This window comes from Pogona vitticeps, chromosome 2, assembly GCF_051106095.1.
Source record: "Pogona vitticeps strain Pit_001003342236 chromosome 2, PviZW2.1, whole genome shotgun sequence".
Classification (NCBI taxonomy): domain Eukaryota; kingdom Metazoa; phylum Chordata; class Lepidosauria; order Squamata; family Agamidae; genus Pogona; species Pogona vitticeps.
The window spans coordinates 195,326,649-195,346,645 of NC_135784.1; the positions used below are offsets into that span (position 1 = coordinate 195,326,649).

At 42.3% G+C, this 19,997-nt stretch overlaps 1 protein-coding gene across 1 annotated transcript; it reads right to left on the minus strand.

Annotated features, from left to right (window-relative positions):
• Nucleotides 1-5,387: 5,387 nt before the first annotated feature.
• On the minus strand, nucleotides 5,388-9,222 carry LOC144586478 (taste receptor type 2 member 41-like). The gene has a single exon (XM_078384778.1). It carries the CDS (start codon nucleotides 8,878-8,880, stop codon nucleotides 7,873-7,875), a length of 1,008 nt encoding a protein of 335 aa, XP_078240904.1. The 5' UTR covers nucleotides 8,881-9,222; the 3' UTR covers nucleotides 5,388-7,872.
• Nucleotides 9,223-19,997: the final 10,775 nt, after the last annotated feature.

Genomic DNA, 19,997 nt, shown 5'->3' on the forward strand with positions numbered 1-19,997 from the left:
GTTCCCTCAGTAAATAGTTCTTTTCACTTGCAGTATCACCACCCTCTCTACCTATTTCCCTAACCAGCTCTATGTCTCTGAATGACTAATCCTATCTATCTGACTCCTCCTTCTCCAGCCAAGCCTCATGTAGCTGCTGTCTCCACCTCTCCAGCCCTCTCATAGGTTCATGCAAATCAGTTCATGGACACGAGTGACATGAGTGACATTGATAGTTGCACATTCATCCCCTGTAAGAAAAAGTTTGTTTCATGAGGGGAAACCTTACACTTTACCCTTATGAACAACGGAACATACAGGGCAAATCACATACAAAAACACTTACTGTAATCATAATAATATGCTTACCAGTTATGTCCTAAATCATACAACATATTTCAACATATAACACATTAAATTACCATATACTTATACATACCTTATAATAAAATTTTCTTTCTATTACTACGTTTACTAAACCAAACTTATCACTTTAAACATTTAAAAGAATCAATACAATTATAAACATTTGCGTTACCAACATTAATACAAATTACATTACCTCTACATTAATAAGTTTACTCACCATTATTATTTCCCATCATTATACACATCTCAATTCATCAACATCCAAACAAACATTGCATTTTAATCTTATTTCATAACTAGTACACGAAAAAACATTTAATACAACATTACAAACTCCTTTTTTTTTAACTTAATAGTCATTTGGCCTCCATGACAGCACATCAGCCAACACATTCTGGGTCCCTTTCACGTTGCGAATCTCAAAATCAAAGTCCTATAAGAGTAGGGCTCACCCCATCAGTTTGTTGTTGTTGGACCGAATAGTCCTTAGCTACAAAAGTGGGGAATGATTGGTGCATAACACTAAATGTCTCCCCCAAATATAAGTTTTCAGTTTTTGCAATGCCCAGACTATGGCTATGCACTCCTCAATCATGGCTAAATGCTTCTTGCCCGCCTGCAGTTTCTTGCTGATGTAAGTCACAGGATGATTATTTCCGTTGTCATCAGCTTGGCTTAGCATGGCTCCCAGGCAACATTGGATGAATTTGTGAAGATTACAAATTCATGTTGGAAGTCTGGTGCTCTCAGAACTGGACCAGAAGTCAATGCTGTCTTTAACTTGCTAAAGGCTTCCTCACAGTCAGCCGTCCAATGGATGTTCTCAGTTTGGCTATGGTGGGTTAGATTAGACAAAAGGGTAGCTACCTTACTGAAATTAGGCACAAAACATTGACAGTAGCCTGCTAACCCTAGAAAAGCTCTTATATTTTTCTTGGATGTTGGAGTGGGTCAATTATTAATAGCTTCTATTTTTGATTCAAGAGGTTTGATTACACCTTCATCTACTATGTGGCCTAAATATTTTAACTCTGAACTCCCAAGTTGGCATTTGCTTGCTTTAACTATTAAACAATCTCTTGTGCAATCTCTGTAGCACAGTTTCTAGGTGGATTTTGTGCTCTTCCCAGGTCTGGCTATAAATCTCAATATCATCCATGTAGGCTACCATGACCTCCCTCAGCTCCTGTAAGGTTTTGTCCACTAGCCTCTGAAAGGTCGCTGGGGCATTTTTCAACCCAAAGCTCATGATCTGAAATTCGAACAGGTCTAGGGGGCTACAGAAGGCCATTTTTTCTTGATCTTTGGGGTCTAGGGGCACATGCCAGAACCCCTTAGTCAGATCAAGACTTGAAACATACTGACCTTTTCTTATGGTCTCTATAAGGTCATCTAAATGAGGCATCGGGTAAGCATCTGTTTTAGTGATGTGATTTAATTTTCTATAGTCTATGCAGAAGTGGATGCTTCCATCTGGCTTATCCACCAACACTATTGGGGTTGCTCAAGAGCTACAGGAAGGAATGATATTTGCCTTCAACATTTCATCCAGCTCCCCACGAACTTTGGCAAATATGGCCCCGTTACCCAATAAGGAGTGAAAGCTATGAGTTGTGCATCCCCAGTATCTATTTTGTGCACTACACCCTTTGCCACACCAGGCTTATTAGAAAAGACTATTTTGTATTTTAGAAGTAAGGTTCTAACTTCTTGTTGCTCTTGCGATAGAGTAAGGCTAATGATAGCTTCCTCAGGGTTATACTGGGGTTCACCCCTTCCTTTCCAACACTGCAATTCAGTTTTTTCTTTCGGAGTCTCTCTGATGTGCTAAAAAACAAAATTTTCCTTTCTGTAATATGGCTTGATCATATTCACATATACAATCCTTCTACCCTCTTCTCCCTCTTCTTGAAGTACATAATTCACATCACTCATTTTAGAGATCACTTTATATGGACCTGACCATGTTAGTTGTAATTAATTTCCTGTAATGGGTCTCAGCGTTAATACTTCTTCTCTGGGATTAAATATTCTTTCCCTGGCCTTACTGTCGTACCAGTGTTTTTGCTTTTCCTGAGTGCTCTTTTGGTTCTCTGCTGCTGTTTCCAGCAACTGTTGTAAAGAGTTCATCAGTTCATCGATATATTTGATAACTGACTCAGGGTCATCCTCTCTATATTTTTCCCATTCTGATGGAGTAAATCCAGGGGTCCTCTAGCTTTCCATCCAAATAATAGCTCAAAAGGGCTAAATCCTGTACTTTCCTGGGGTATAGATCTGTAAGCATATAACAATGGCTGCAATTTATTGTCCCAGACATTTTGATTTTCAGCTGTATACACTCAAATCATCCTCATTAAGGTGCCATTAACTTTATCAACTAGACCATTGGTCTGGGGATGATAAGGGGTTGAAGTGATGTGGGTAATGCCGCAAACTTGCCAGAATCTTTTCATTAATTTTGAAGTGAACAAAGTCCCCAAATCTGTAATTATCTCAAACGTGAAACCCATACGACATATATAATTAATTAATTAGGGCATCTGCCACTGTTTCAGTTTTTATATTTCGCCAAGATACAGCTTCAGGATACCTTGTGGCATAATCAATAAATGATAAAATAAATCTATCCCCACGTTTGGTAACTTTGGGTAGGGGTCCCACTATAGGCCTATTCGTTGAAAAGGAGTAGAGATTACTGGCAATGGGTACAGCTTAGCCTTTGTTTTGTCATTCCCAGTACCTTGTCTTTGGCAAGTGTCACAGCTCTGGCAATATAGCTTAACATGCTTCCCCATCCCAGGCCAACAGAAGTTCTAAGCAATTCTTTGCTTAGTACATGAGATCCCCAAATGGGCTGAAAATATATCTTTAGGCGCCTTTTCTAAAATTTTCTCTCTATATTTAAAAGGTACTACCAGCTGTTGCTGTATGCTTTCCCCTCCCCTAATAGGATTCACTAGAACCTCTATGTATAATAGGCTTTCTTTTACACAATATCTTTCAGGCTTTTCTGGGGTCAGTGGAACTTCCTTAGCCTGACTAAAACATTCACTTACGGTAGACTCTTCCTTTTGTTCTTTGATAAAAGATGGATTCTTAGGGTTTCCCATAATGACCAGATCAGCTGTCTCTCTCACTTCTCTTATTTCAGGAAGATTTCCATCATTTCCCTCAGTGGCTTCAAGTTGCCTTCCCTGAGAGCGAATTGTCACAAAAACACTCTGCACATGCCCAGCTAAATCCAGACCTATTAAACACGGGGCAGAAATTTGATTGGATATGGACACTTTCCAAACTCCCGACCATCCCTTATATCTCACTGGTATTTTAGCCATCAGCAGCACCACTATTTCTAAACCAGTTCACTTAATATAAATATTTTCATGGTCTAATATATTTTCCTTAGGAACTAAAGAAGGGTGACATACTGTAAGTTATGAACAAGAATCTTTGACTGCTAGATAGTTATTATAACATAGATAACATATCCTGAGCTACGTAGAAGATTTTGATTACATTCTATCAGAAAGGACTGAACAACCCTGGCCTCAGAGAGATGTTGGCTCTCTGACCGTTCTGTTACCTGTGTTGCTATGGCAACAGTTCTACTGCTGACTTCAACTGCTGCATTAGCTGTCTTATTGTTTTGAATACAATACACTGGTTTTGGTGGTTTATAACCTTCAGGCTTTGACTGAAATTCTTGCCCTTATTTCTCTCACAATTGACACAAAAATGACCTTTCTCACAACAAGCATAGTACTGTTTACTAGTTTTAGGTTCAGTACAAAGGGCCTTGTTAGCCTTTCCCTCAGAACTATTAGGTTTCAGGTGACTGTACTCTGGAGATGAGGGTTTGTCTCATCTTCCAGTAGCTTGGGTACTTCTGAGGTAATGTCTACAGGGTGGGGGCCCTGTCCTCCTGTCGTCCCAAATTTTTCTACCAATTTTTACCTCAGAAAATCGAGGATCTCTAATCTCACTATTGGAATCAGCATATACAGACACGTGTATTACATTTTTAGGATTTTTGTCCTTGACCAAATAACGCAATTCCCCTGGAAACACTGAATAAAATTGTTCTAAACCAACCACATTTTTCATTTGATCTAGAGAAGTGACATTTTCCTGTTCCATTCATTTGCCCAAGCATTGAATCAATTTAGCAATCAACTGTTCTTAAGATTCTTCAAGTTTTTTGGAAAAAGAACAAAATTTTCTTCTAAGGTGTTCTGCATTTATGCCAAATCTAGAATATACTATTTTTCTATATGCCTCAAAATCTCTAGCCTGCTCCAGAGGCATCTGACAATAAAGCTCAGATAAATCTCCAATTATCTGTGATCTCAAAACTATAATCCTTTCATCATCCTTAATCTTACAGTTCCAGCACACACTCTCAAATGAAATGAGGAAATATTCAGGGCAATCTCCTTTCCTATATTGGGGAAATTTCTTTAGATCAATTTTTGAGAGATTTCCCTCACTAGAGGAGTTGTTGTTGTTGTTGTTGTTGTTGTTGTTGTTGTTGTTGTTGTTGTTGTTGTTGTTGTTGTTGGTTTGAGCAGCTAATTCCAATTTTTTCATCTCTATTTGAAACTGCATTTCCCTTTGTCTGTTTTCTTGCTCAAATTCTCTTTGTCTGGCCTCAAATTCCTTTGATTTCTCTTCAGTTTTGGCTTTCTCTCTAATTTCCAGTTCCTTGAGCTCTAGATCCTAAGCTTTCTTTCTTTCTTTAATTTCTAGTTCCCTGGGTTTGTATTCTCGTTCCAACTTACATTTTTTCAAAATCATGAGAGCTTTGAATATTGTCTCTCTCTGAGGCAATCACCACAGGTTCCTCAGGTATTTGAGGGTCTCCATTTCCATTCCTATTCCCCTCAACCTCTTGAGGATCAGTTTCCTCCATTACTGGCTTTTTAGTTCTTTGGGGTGGCATTAGTATGTACTTTCTTAATAAAAGGGACTGGTTTCTATTGCTGAGTTAGTCAGGCCTCTTTTTGGAACACTTTTACTGCTGTTTTCTTTTTCCAGTATTTTTCTGGGGTACTATGTAGCTCTCACTCGGCAGCTAATGATGGCTATACTTTATCTGGCACCACATAGGCCTTTATATTTCTTGGTCTGAGACAATCTTCTTGCCTCCAGACACAAAACAATTCTCTACTTAACTACTTCTTCACTTCAGGCATTTCAAAGCTCCTTCAGCTCTGTACTGATCTTAGCCTTTTCAAAATTTCCTCAGATTTATTCAGACCTAAGGCTTCTACTGAGGATTTATAGGACAAAAGAGGCTAACTCAGAAGATCTGGTCTGACATAAAGGACAGGCGCGGATGGAGTAGGTCACCACAGTATCTTTATAAAAAATTCCTTTAGCATTTGTGAGTCATCATTCCATTAAATGGAAACCTTTTTGAAAGTCCAGACAGACACTGGTGGGCCCGGAGTTACCCATACTTAGAGCAGAACCACTGAAAACAATGGGACTTGAGTTAAAGAAAACTTTGCTCACTATTAACTTATACCCCATTGGTTTCAATAGTTTTTTCTCAGCATAGCTAGATCTTTATATTTAGAGTCACTGTATATCTTTGATTTTACCGTATCTTCTGTCCAGATTAACACTTTGCACAACAGATCATTTTTCGTGACAAATTGACTGTCAGTATTGCACCCCATCAGTTTTTATTTCCCAAAGTAGCTTGTACAGTGGTGCCCCGCATAGCGACGATAATCCGTTCCAGAAAAATTGTCACTATCCGGATTTGTCGCTATGTGAAAAGAAAAAGCTCATAGGAATGCATTAAACCCCATTTAATGCATTCCTATGGGCTTAAAACTCACCGTTATGCAAAAATCCTCCATACGGCCGCCATTTTCACTGCCCGGTATGCGAAGAATCGGTGTGAAAACATAGCGGGCGGCCATTTTTCTGGTGGCCATTTTGGAACTGCCAATCAGCTGTTTTTAAAACATCGCTATGCAAAAATCGGTAAGCGAAAAAGCTTACTGATCATCGCAAAGTGATTTTTACCATTAGAAACATCATTATGCAATCACAAAAAATCTGTCGCTATGCGGATTCGTCGTTAACCGAGGTGCTCAGTAAGCGAGGCACCACTGTATATATTTGTCATTCACATATATTCTTCTCAGATCATTGAAAAAGAAAAGATGTATTTAAAAGCAATGTAAAGTCATTTGGGCGATCTCAGGTGATTCCCAGTCTATGGCCTGGAACAGATAAGGTATGATTTCTTCCTGTTGATCCTGGTTGGTTGTGAAGGAGACTCAAGCTTTACAGAATTCCTTTAAAAAGCTACTTCCTTTCAGAAGATCCTTTAAGAAATGTATAAGAAATGTACATTTGCAGTAGCTTCTCTTGTAGAGCTGTTTTTTGTGTGTGTCTGTGTCTTTGTGTGAAAAATGGAACGGTTAAGGGTCATTACTGATGAAGAACCTTTGACCAGGAAATTAATTTCCAAGGAATAATCAAAGTGTTAGAGCCTGTGTCCTGAGCACACTCTTGTACTGCAGTGAGTCCTGGACCATTTGTGAATGGCAGGAGAGGAAGCTGAACACCTTCCATATGTGTTGCCTCTGACGGATTTTTGGTATCACCTGGCAGGACAAAGTTCCAAATAGAGTAATCCTAGAAAAAGCTGGAATTTTCAGCATACATACATTACTGAAACAGCGACGTCTACGTTGGCTTGGGCACGTTGTGAGAATGGCTGATGGTTGGATTCCAAAGGATCTCCTGTATGGAGAATTAGTGCAGGTTAATCGCCCCAGAGGGAGACCACAGCTGCGATACAAGGATATCTGCAAGCGGGATCTGAAGGCCTTAGGAATAGACCTCAACAGATGTGAAACTCTGACAGCTGAGCGTTCAGCCTGGAGGCAGGCGTTGCATCACGGCCTCTCCCAATTTGAAGAGATCCTTGTCCAGCAGGCCGAGGCAAAGAGGAAGTCACAAAACCAGCAAAATCAGGGAGCTGGACAGGGGACAGATTGGATTTGTCTTCAGTGTGGAAGAGATTGTCACTCTCAAATTGGCGTCCTCAGCCACACTAGACGCTGTTCCAAGTCCTCCATACAGAGCACGTTACCATAGTCTTTCGAGACTGAAGGATGCCTACTAATCTCTGCCCCACGCCACTACAGAACAAACCAAAACTGAAAATGAGCAGTGCCTTCAGGAAGGACAAAAACGAGGGGGGGGAGGGAATCACAAAAGCTGTCATGGTTCTAGCCAAAGCAAGAGGAATATTTAATGGATGGTAAATAAAAATTCTGATAAAATCTGTGACAAAGAAGCTGCATTACAGAAAACCAATGTCCACCTGGAAGAGCCTTAAGTTAAACATGCAGCCAGACTTTGCTGTGAACCAAAATTATTCTATATATTAGCCACAAAGAAAATAACTATTTCGAGACTTAGTGCAGTGAAGGTCCTTCTACGCTGAGGGAACTATTTTGGAGAAGCTGTCCCTTGTATTTTCCTGAAATTTTTGGATCATTGTAGAATAATTTCTGTTTCAGAATACTGTTGCACACAGGGCAGAAATTGTAAGGCTGCTGACTTCAGTTTTGGACTACTTAGAATCAGGACAGAAGCATGTGCTGCAATGGCAACAAACTGAAATATCAGACACAAAAAATGTTGGTAAGTCCAGTTGGGAAATACTTGAGTTCTAACTATTACCACAACAGCAAAAAAGCAAACATTACTTAGAAGAAGGGAAAGCACTGCTCTGGCTGCCTTTAGATGAGCCTCCAGGTGAGGATTATAGAAAACAGATGAATGCTTTTCCAGATTTTGAGCATGCCTGAAAAGAGAGTTGAGAACTAGAACCAACGAGGACATGGACAGCACCAGAGGAACTGCACAACCCAAAATCATTATGAGAAGTTTGAAAGGAAATCTCATTAGTACCAGTACCTTTGAGGGCTTCTGATAGTTGCTTGTAAGGTTGACATTAGTGGGAAAGCTGATAGTTTGATTGTTCCAATCATTGGCCTGAATACTTAGTGGAACTCTCTTAAAAGTCCGGAAGGCAAAGAAAGTAGTCACCACAGAAGCAATCATGGAGGCAAGAAGAAACCAACGTACGAGTTTTGGAAAGTTCAGTTTCACTTTAAGTAAAAGTGGCTGCTTGAAGTTGACGATCTTCATGCAGTAGAATACACAGAGCCAGGCAGTCAGCCAGCAGCTTAAGAAACCTGTGGCAATGTCAAAGGTAAGTGTTAAATTTTGCACACTGTAGGCATTCCTGTAGAATTCACTCCAGACAAACGAGATGAAATAATCCATCATTACTGTGGTAGAGAAGCAAAAATTGGATATCCCCAGACTGGTAACAATTTCATCATTGGGCATCAGGCGTCTGCCTTTCATCCAGCTGGCAAGATTCACAGCAGCAATAAACCCATTAGCGATGATGACCAAGAAATAAAGAATTCCTGAGACAGTGATGTACAAGATTTTGGGGAAAAGCAAAATATTTCCCTGAACACCAGACATGGTGGACGAATCTTGAAACAACGGTAATTCTGCCAACAGAAGATTTACGGAATATGGTTATCATCTGGCCCACTCTGACAGTGGTCAGAAATGAATCATTTATTGACTGAAAGGCAGGATTTGATCGATGCAAATGAGCTGAATGCTCTGGTTACTGTTTTTCTAAGTGACACACGAGAAGTGCATGCCACACAGATAATGTAATGCAATCCTTCACCCTGCACTCTTATATTTTAATGTACCTGGCAGTAAGGTATTGGAACCTTATTGGAAGCCGCCCAGAGTGGTCGACCAGACCAGATGGGCGGGATATAAATCAAATAAATAAAAAAAATAATTTAAAAAAGGCCCAGAGAACACAAAATGGTTTCCCTGGTGTTGAGAAGATCTGCATGGATTTGGGACTGCATCTGTACATTATGATCCTAACTCAAAGATACGCAGGCTGTGGGACAGGGTTAGGAATTGGCAGAATCCTCCTATGCTGGCAGAAATCTCTTCATGGGGCAGAAGTGTCCTTCTGCTGGACTCCCTTCCTATTGCTCCGGAGCTTGCAGTCAGCAAGCCACTCTTTGACCTGGCAGGAAGGCTCGTCATCCTACCTCCTGCCAGGAGTGGCTAATCGACTGTAAGCTTCGGAGCAATAGGAAGGGAGCACAGAACCCGCAGCAGCAGCGGAAGGGTGAGACCCTCATTATGCCCACCTGTGGATGAATGCCACCCCGTCTCTATTCCTGGTTGCTGAGATTGTAGAACTGAACTCTGTGGATCACGCTTCGTGTCTGCAACTTTTTCATGGGAATAGACTTCTCGGTAGGAGTGATAAGGGGGAAATGCATGCAAGTTTCACTCCTGTATCTGCATTGTCACGCTTCTTCCTGAATCAGAAATACAATACGATGGAACTGCTGATGGCTTCTTGAAGCTAACCATGCTGAATGGCCTGCCCCGTCCTGAATTCCCTTGGTGCATTATTTTCCCCATATCATCACAGAAGAGAAGTTGGGAGATGTGTAAACATGGGAAAGGGCAGCATGTCTCATGCTATATACTGAGTGGAAGTGCGACCAGAGGAGGCAGCTCAGGGAAACCAGGCTGCTGCCTCTGAGTGACCACCCCACTGTGGAGGCAGGGCTTTGAAGCGCCAAACACCTCTTTGGCCAATAAATGGACTGATACAAGCCACCAAAATGGCAGTTCGTGCCCATCTCTAATCACTATGGAACTCCACTGGCTGTTTTATTTTCTTGCCCCACCTGCTTTAAATGTTACTGACAACACTGAGAAAACTTTACCTGGCTAATTACCCAGGTGGGGACAAGTTGCACTATCACGATGCAAACTGCAGAAGGATTGTTTTTCTGATTTTTCATAACAATTTTCATAATGCAAGTTTGCTTTTATCAATTCGGAAGATTAGGCAAATGACTAATACCAATGTTGTTACAGCAAACACTTCTACAGGAGTTCAATAGAAAAATAATGAAAATGATTGGCAGGGGAAAAAACCAAGGATCAAAATGAAGACTCTAAACAAAGGGCCAGCTTTGGTCTTCCAGACTGGAAAATTTATTATAGGGCTTGTGTACTGGTATGGATTAAGGAATGGATTATTCTGGATAATGAGAGACTGCTTAAATTGGCGGGGAATTATGATCTTAACCTAGGATGGCATGCTTTTATATGGTATCAAAAAGCTAAAGAGTACAAAGTCTTCAATAACCATATGATAAGAAAGTATTTGTTAATGCATTTCAGCTAGACGTTGGTCTTCGCTTTCAATTATCAGTCTGAGTCCATTAAAATAGGCTGTGTAAATTTGCTTCTAATCATGACACCCAGCCCGGAATCCTGGCCAGCAGAGGTGGCAGCGAAGGCTTCTGGGAGTTGTAGTCCAAAAACATTAGGAGGTCTAAGGTTGGGGACCACTGCTGTAGACCATCTTGGCTGCTGCCATTGGTGCTGTCAACATTCAGGCTGCCCTTTGCCATGTAAAGCTTGTCATCTTTTCTCCTGCTGCCAATCTGGATCTACGTCCTGGTGTTTTGGATCATGGATACAGAAGCACAATATCCCACATTCAAAAATGGGAGGTTTTTGGAAGAATTACATTTCCTGGCTTTTAAAAATGGAAGTGTACGTATACATACACTGCACATAATTCCAACAGCAATGTCTTTCATATAGAATTATCCAGTGCAATAGGATCCCAGAAAATGAACAGATGTTCTGTACTATGGTTGTTGGAGGAGCACAGAAGCAAGAACAGCTGGAATGTGGCTGCAGTCCCTCTGAGCAAAAATATTTTGAAAGGCTCTTTTGGGACTTAATGAAATGGTGAAGCAAAAGTGTGAGTAAGTGCAACACATACAATGGAGAAACACCTACAGCTTTAACCTCTCACGTAAACCAATGTTGCCATGCTTGCTCCACAGAGTATAGACTAGAAAGCTGTCTTCCAATTTCCAAAACCCTTTCTTTGGGGTAGGCAGCCTGACAAAGAAAAGCTATATTGGACCAAAGTTTTACAAACATCTTGCGTGTATGTTTTCCAAAAGATGCACCTTCACCTTCTGATTTTTTTTAAGCAAAAATGATCACTGGAAACCATGATCAAAATCATCTGCACTATACAAAAGAAAGACAGGGAAGAAAGACAGGGAGGGGGGAGGGAATCAACTCATTTGAAATGTGGTATTTTTGGAGAGCTTAACCGATACCACAGACCACCAGAAAGGCAGAGAAGTGGGTGTGCAGTCAAGGCCAGCCTGAACTCTCATAGGAGCAAAAAGCAAGCAAACTTAGGCTACCCTACCATGCATATATAATGAGAAGACAGAACTGACCAGAAGAGACACTATTACTGAGAAAGGGGTGGCAGTAGGAAAAGAAAAAGGCCTAATATGAGATCAGTGAAATTTGCCCTTGCAAAACCAGCAGCATGCAAATATACAGAAGAGCATAGTCTTGGGTAACAAAAGCATGAATGTGGAAAAGCAAAGGCTTGTGAGAGTCCTTTGATGACTTCTGGATGGTTGGGTTGGGGGGACCGGGAATAGCAAAAGAGGACACTATCCTCTTTCAAAGAAGGGTAGATGACAGAATAGGTAAAAATAGGTGGATGCTTCCAGGCTGCTGCCCAATATGATCAGATGCCCCTAATTCTACAGGGCAGATCTGGCCATGCATGAGGAACATCACAGATTTTCAGTATTTTGCCAATGCTCATGGAAATGTTGCTCCTTCCATATTTTGGAAGAATTCTAACACTGTAGGGCTCTTTCCACAAATTACATGTCTGGGAAGATTGTTTCTTAAAGCGGAGATGATGTAAGGAATACAAATGGGCTGCATGAGAGTCTGAGCAAAATTGGCATGGAAAACACATGAAAAAAGAACAAATGGGAAAATATCAAAATTAATGAGGGCTGGCCTATAGGCAGGCAGACAAACAGACAGGGTGAAATATGATCTATTCAGAATGGAGAAAAAGCAAACACAAAGAGGAAATGTCGAGAAACGCAGGAAGAGAAAGGAAAAGAATGATGAGATAGCAAAGAACAAACAGGTGGAAAAGATAGGCCATCGGAGTATGTACTAATGTTGTAGTTGCTCACAGGCTAAAGCTATAGCTAGCGGCTCAGAGAAGCAAAAAAGGCCTTTCCCATGGACTTTGCCAACTACAGCTAATTTTGCAGGTCAGGTGAGAAGACATTGGTTTGTGCTTCACCAGTGGAAACCTGTCCCAGGGCTTCTTCGTTCTGAAGGTTCTGGAGCTCAGCTGTTCTAACGGTATTTCCCTGCCATCATCCCAAGAAGGAAGAAAGAAAACCTACGGTGTTAGGTTTGGAAGGAAAAGAGCCCTAGTTTTATCATCCTGTGTTTCCTTTTCTTTCCTTTTCTTCCTTTCTTTTTTTAGATTAGATTATGAGGGGAAGAGACCCCAGGACTGAGGCCTGTGTTCTCCCAATGAATTTATCTGATAATCCCAACAAAATATCAGACGGAAGAATGTCTCATACAGCTTCAGAAAGATACTTCCCATGCAGGTCTCACGTCCTAATCTGAAATCATTCCGCTTCTGTTTTCAATTTAACAGTATTTCATCTCGCAAGACTTTGAAATCTAAGAATAAAGTTTGAATTGCCCAATATCAGCCTTCTAGATTTATTCTTGCTAAAAGGTTCCCAGAGGCCTTGACAGGAGACAAGCAGCAAAAATGAGAAGGAAGTTGACGGAGGAGAGGGATCAGCTCTACAACTGGTGGATTAGGGCTTCGTGAGTACCATCCCACCAACCTGCATCTCAATAGTTGTTGTACAAATAGACAACAACCCACTCTGACCTGGTCTGGAGGTGCCCTGAATCTATTGATTCTCAGGGGGAGAATGCAAACTGGAAAAATATCTATGGCATGTGGTGTGGAACATTATGTTTAACCATCATTTTTGGGAATGTGGGGGACATTCAGCATGCATGCAAAGCTGCTACCAGTTTATTTCACTTCACTCTGTGGATATAGCCTAAACATAACCTTGCCCAAAGCTTGGCTGGCTCCCCAGAAAGGTAAATTTCCCCTGACTGCACCTGGAAGGGAAGGGCCAGTTCTCAGGCAGGTGAAGGGGGATCTTCCTCTTCTGTTGTTAAGGATCAGCATGTTCCAGGAGGCAAGCTTTGATTTGCAACACAAAGTGCTTTATTGAGCAGAGATGGAACACAAGCAAGACAAAGATTCACTACGCCAAGAGTGATAACTACCAGGAAAAGTGCCCTGGCTGAAAAAGAAACCAGCTAGGATGAAGGCAAGCAGGGTTTCTCCTCAACATGGTTGACCAACCATGCAGGAAACAACCCATCATTATACCTCCTCCAAGAAATTTTGCTACCCCCATTCTTCAGCTTCTCACTTTTTTATTTTACCAACACATGGATGAGAACATCCCGAATGGAATTCCTACAGAACATCCAGAATGTTTCCTCAGTATGACTGATATTATAATGTAATGTCATATGTCCTCTTTGTGTTTCTGTTTCACATAATTAGACAGAGTCCAATATGGCGTCTTTCTGTTTAAAATGACTGTACATTGGTTCAGGCAGCATTGGGCTAGACCTGGCTTTTTCCCACCTTTCCTAGGACTGTGGTCCTCTTGCGGTGCCGCAGACTGTAAAAGAGAAGTAAGTAAAAGGAGGGGAGAAAACATGGTTTTGGAATTTCAAAGATATTCTCATCATGTCTGCAGTCAGTAGCCTAGCTTGCCCGATGCCTAGCCCAAATTTGAGTGCTGCATGGGCATCAACTCTGAAACATACTAAGGTGCCCACTGTAAGAAAAAAAGTTCTGTAAATAAAGGCCAGCATCAGACATTTAAAATACCGTAAATAAATAGAAGAAATGAGAAAATGAGAAGACTGGAGAAAGATGGTTCTTAGTGCTGCTTCGACCTATCCAATCAAAGATACACAAAAGAGTCAGTCATCTGTCACACATTCACATGAAGACACTCAACCTATATAGCTCAGGATAGGTAGCTACCAAAAATCAAAAAAGGAATAAAACTCTAGAGTGTGGGCACTCTAAAGCAAAGCAAAGCAAAGCAAAGCAAAGCGTGCTGCTTATATACCGCCCCATAGTGCTTCAAGCACTCTCTGGGCGGTTTACAGTTTAATTATGCAGGCTACACATTGCCCCCCCAGCAAGCTGGGTACTCATTTTACCGACCTCGGAAGGATAGAAGGCTGAGTCAACCTTGAGCCGGCTACCTGGAATTTGAACCCCAGGTCGTGAGCACAGTTTTAGCTGCAGTACAGCGATTTAACCACTGCGCCACGAGGCTCAGCAGGGGAGGTTTTGGCTTTCATTGGGGCCCCCGCTGTCAATTGCCTTCAACTTTAGCACTTCCTTTTTCTGTAGTATTGGTTTCATTTCCCCCAATTTGCAAATGGCAGTTTATTCCCTCCCCCATTTCAAATGCCAGCATTTTACACCTCACAGTGCTGGACAAGATGGAGGAAATGTAGCAAAGAGGATGGGGAGAGAAAACTGGCCAAGAAGATGTATACAGAGAAGAAAGGAAGTCACAGAGAAGGGAACCCAACGTGAAAGTTTGAGAAGGAAGAGTGAAACAGGAAATGGAGGAATCAAAGAAAAGACGCAAGATCCTGATAAAAGTGTTGGAGCAGGAATCAAGGCAGCAGTTGTGTTGTTCTCCAGCGCACTGTATCCTGCAGGTCTTATCAGATTACTTTCAGCAATCCAAATGAGACATAGCTCATTCTGATTTTGATCCTGAAATTTTCCATTGCCATTGGGGTTTTTCCATGTCAGCAGAAATGAGTCATATGAAATTCTGTTGGCACATGATGGGCATCATCTCTCCTTTCCCTGCCATGTGTACCCATGCTGTATCCCCCCCCCCAAGTCTGAATAGGGCTATCATGGATAGAGTTTTCATTATATATGTTGTGGGCATGTTTATAGTTCCCAGAAATAGACTGAGGATAAAGCAGGCCCAAGACTTTAGTGGAGAATCTGTTTTTTGTGGGGGCAAGTGTGATAAAGGCATCCTTACAACTAGCCCTCCCTTGTAGATGAAAAAAAAAACACCTGTTTCCTTGAAGGGCAGGAGGGAGATAACCAGAAAGTGTGCACTAGGTAGTTCTGTTATCGGCCAAACCTGGGTTCTAAGATTCTCTGGCAAGGAATCAGGCACAGACGCAACAGCTGAACTAAAGGCCCAATTTTATTTGAACAGCAGCAAATAAAAGGTCAGCTGGGACTTCTCTTAAAAGCAGAGAAGGCCCCACAGTGTACATATGTTTTATAATGATATAAACAAAGAGTCATAAAAGTACTACAATTCTATTGGTCATTTGTACCCCACGTTTGAATCCAGTCCCTCATTGGTTAGTGATGCCAAATACTGTACACTGATCTATTGGTTTTGTTTTGTTGCTTATTTTTGGTTTTGTTGTTGTTGTTTTGCAGCCCCAGCACGTACCTATGGGGCTTGCAGTGTTTTATTTTATTTGGGGGGGTATTTTTTCTTCTGGAATGGATTAATTGCATTCCAATGCATTTCAATTGGAAATGGTGCTTCGACTTACGACCATTTTGAATTACATCTATCTTCTGGAACGGATTATGGTTGTAAGTCGAGGCACCACTGTAGTTTGATTCTGCTCTGGTATCAGGTCCATGCAAAAGTCAAGAGGCAGGGACTACACAAGCCTTCCTGCTACCTATTGGTCTATTCCTCTCCTCCATCCAGGTTACTTTAAGTAAAATATTGCTGTGGTTATTTTAAAGTGAGTGAGTTAAGTTTTCGGCTACAGCGTCAGAAGTTGGGAGTTCAATTCTCTACTGCGCCTCCTGAGAGTGTAGCCAGCCTATGTGACCTTGGGCAAGCTGCACAGCCCTGGGATGCTCCCAGAAGAATGGAAAGGTAAACCACTTCTGAGTACTCTACCTAGAAAACCCTGGAAAGAATTGCCATAAGTCAGAAATGACTTGATAGCACACAACATAAAGTACTTGTAAAATCTGAGTCACCAAGAAACATCACAGACCAGGAAGGTAAGGCCTGTCACCTTCTCTGTGACCCTCTTTTAACAGGCAGCTGCCAAAAGCCAGGCACCTTCTGTTGTTCCAGTGCATCTAGTTCCATGAGAGTGCAAAGTCCTTTGGTTTCATGCACAGGTGAGTCTTCCTCAACCCTCCTATAATCCCTTTCCCCCAGTTTCTGGGCTGTTCAACTGCTATGCATAATACTGTCACACCGCACTGGATGAAGACAGAGGACAGCGGATGATCTCTGATCTCAGAACAGCCTGTGTTCATCAAAGTGCAGAAGTACATACCCCTGTATTGATTAAGTGCCTATTAAACTGTTGCATCTGGCTAACTGACGGGAGGGATTACTGCTGAGTCCCTCACTGGATTGTTTCACCTATAAAACACCACTGGATATTTTGAAATTCGTCTCACTGCTGCTCTGCCCTCCATTCATATGGAGTTACTTCCAAACCTGCAGTGAAACCAAATTTGAAAGCTGGTGGGCTATGCAGCTAAAAGATTGTCCTGAATGGCACTGGAGGTGGGAGGAATCAATTCAAGCTATGCTGTGCGGACCCGTCCTTCGAACAGTCAAATATGAACAGCCATGCACATTCCAGGCTATAGCAATCATTCAGAGAAATGCATGATTCTCTACTCTTTTTCCCTCCACAGAAAGGCATGTTCTTTGTTATGTGTATCTTTGCAAATAAACCTGTAGAGCAGAAGTCCCCAACCCCCGGTTTGCGGCCCGGTGCTGATCCGTAGCCTGGGCCAAACCGGGTCATGGAGACAGACTTCCCTCCCCCCCACGCACACACTCACCCCTGCACAGTGTGAGCGCCGCGCCATCATTTGTGCATGCGCACAAGTGAATGAGCGTGCATAATCACCGTGTCACCGTTTGTGCTCGCACGCACGCTCATTCGCACTCACTCGTTCATACATGCCGACAAGCTTGGGGGGGTGCCCTGCCTTCCCCAGTCAGTCTGCGGGGTGAAAAAGGTTGGGGACCCCTAACATAGGGGATTGGTTTTATGATCCCAACAGGTTTGGTTCCTGTGCGAAATCAGTGCAGGAAGCAACTGTTGTTTTTGGATGCTATTGTTTGGGGACTGCTTTGTGAAACCTTCTGGAGGTCTCTTGACTGTTGGACTGGACCTTGATGGAAGTCATCCACGACCATTGTTGTTAAAGAGTACATAGCATGGTATCTGGGTCCATTGGTTGACCGGTTCTGGTGATGCAGGTGAAAATACATATTCTTGGATTTTATTTTATTTTTTGACCATGCTAGATATGGTGTTCACGATTATCCAGAGTTTTCAGCATCTGTGAGGGGGGCATGTACCCATTCCCCTGCAGATATGGGGGTTCTACTGTGCTTCCAGAATCAGAAACATTACTTCTATAGTGTGTTATGCATACCCATACAAATTGCTTCCTTACCAAAATGCTGACATCAAGTCACAGCCAGCTGAACTCACACACCTACTCACACAAGTAGGAGAATATACTATAAGGAACTGAAATTCCCAAAGCCTCTCAATATAATAATAATATAGGCATATTTAGAGTTAACACCTCTGGAGTAAAACATTAATGATGTTGTACTCCCTGTCACCTCAAAAGATTATGCGTGTGATTGTGGAATTCATAGAATCATAAAATAATTGAGTTGGAAGGAGTGTCTAAGGCCATGGGATCCAACCCCCTGCTCAATTATGTAATCCAAATCAAAGCAGATCTGACACACAGTTGTCCGATTTTCTCTTGAATGCCTCCAATATGGGAGCACTCACCACCTATCAAGGTAATTGGTTCCACTGTTGTACTGCTCTAACAGTTAAGAATCCGGCTTCCTGTAGTTTGAGCCTATGATTACATGTCCTGCACTCTGGGATGATCAAGAACAGATCATGCCTCTCCTCTGCATCACTGATTTCCAAGTATTTGAAAAGTTCTATCACATCTCCCCTCTCTCCCCTTTTCTCAAGGCTAAACATGTTCAGCTTCTTCAGTATTTCCTCATAGAGCTTCATTTCCAGTCCCCTGATCATCCTTAGGGGAGTAGAAACCACTATCCTAGACATGACTACAACAGAACTCTTCAAAATGTTGAAAGAGATAAAATGCCTAGCATTTTGGGAGAAGAGTGAGCAGAGTGAAAGTCTGAATTAGCCCCAGAATAGAACTACAAGGGAAAAAACAGGGTGGGAGAGAAAAGAAACAGAAGAGAATGCGGAATTGTTGGGAATTCTAGAAGAGGAAAAAAAGAATCATGACAGCTGAGTGGAGAGGAAGACTGGGTCACTGGGTGGGTCCATGGCTGGACCTCCAATGTTTAACCCTCCTGCTTTGTTGATTCTTTACCACCAGAATTCACTATGCCATAATGATAGTTACGTTAAATTTGCTACATTCATAGACACCTGAACCACTAGGTGCTCAGAGGCAGCCACTTCCCTCAGGCAGCAGATTTTGCAGTACCAGTGTATTTTTGCAGTCTATCCAAGGCATGGATCCACATCTGTTTTAATGTATCGTCTTCTCTAAATTCTTGCCCATCTCCATTTCCTCAGTTGTGGTACTGACATGAGAGTTTGGACTGTAAACTTCTTTGAAGTGGCATATTTTCTCCCCACTTGTACTCTGCAGGGAGCTGTCCATGGAGTGCTCATGGTGTTGATGATGATGAAGATGAGGCTTGCCAGGTTTCAGAGAATCAACTACAATGCCAGGAAGTGGCTATGCTTCCCTGAATCTCCAGGCCAGGCAGACAAATGTCAGGAACAGTGGTGGAAGGGAAGAGTCTTGTTTATTGTAATGGGGTGGTCATATTGTTTGGGTACACAACTCCAACCCTCTCTGAATGGCACCAGGGCTCACTGGCTTCCTGCATGTGTTGGACACATAATATATTTAGGAAGTCGTATAGGGGACCAACGGTACCTTTCTCACTCCTTCACGCCTGCAGACACATTACGTTCCCACTGTTGAAGAGGCTCCCGCCTCTTGTGACACCACAAGGCCCCACACCATGACCTCACAGAGAGCCATCCCATGGCATTGGGCCTCAGATATAATGAGGGGATAGGGAAGATGCTCCCATGAAAGCCCCTGACAAACAAGACAACACTTCAAAACCATTCCAGAAAAATACTTTTATTGGGTTTTGAAAAGAGGCTAAATGGGTATCCCAGTCCTCAGTGGAGAAAGCCCGGCTCAGCTCCAGCAGGATGCCTGCCTTCTGGTCTCTTGTCTCACTCTGGGGAAGAGGACGCTTCTGGCCCTGCAAGAGAAAGAGAGAGAAAAACAACCACTAAGGGGCGAGCTCGTCCACTGCCGTCAACTGGCTTCAACCCAGGAATATCCACTGACCAATGTTCTGGCAATTTCATCGCGAAGTTCTGCCTGCCAACATCCACTGGCTTCCACCAGGAATATCCACCCGTTCATCTCTTCCACGCCGCTTCTGAAGCCAGCCTCTGCCAGCTCCTGAATTCTTGGGTCCCATACACACCCCGGCGACATCCCCATGGAATGCCAGCCAGCCCATTCA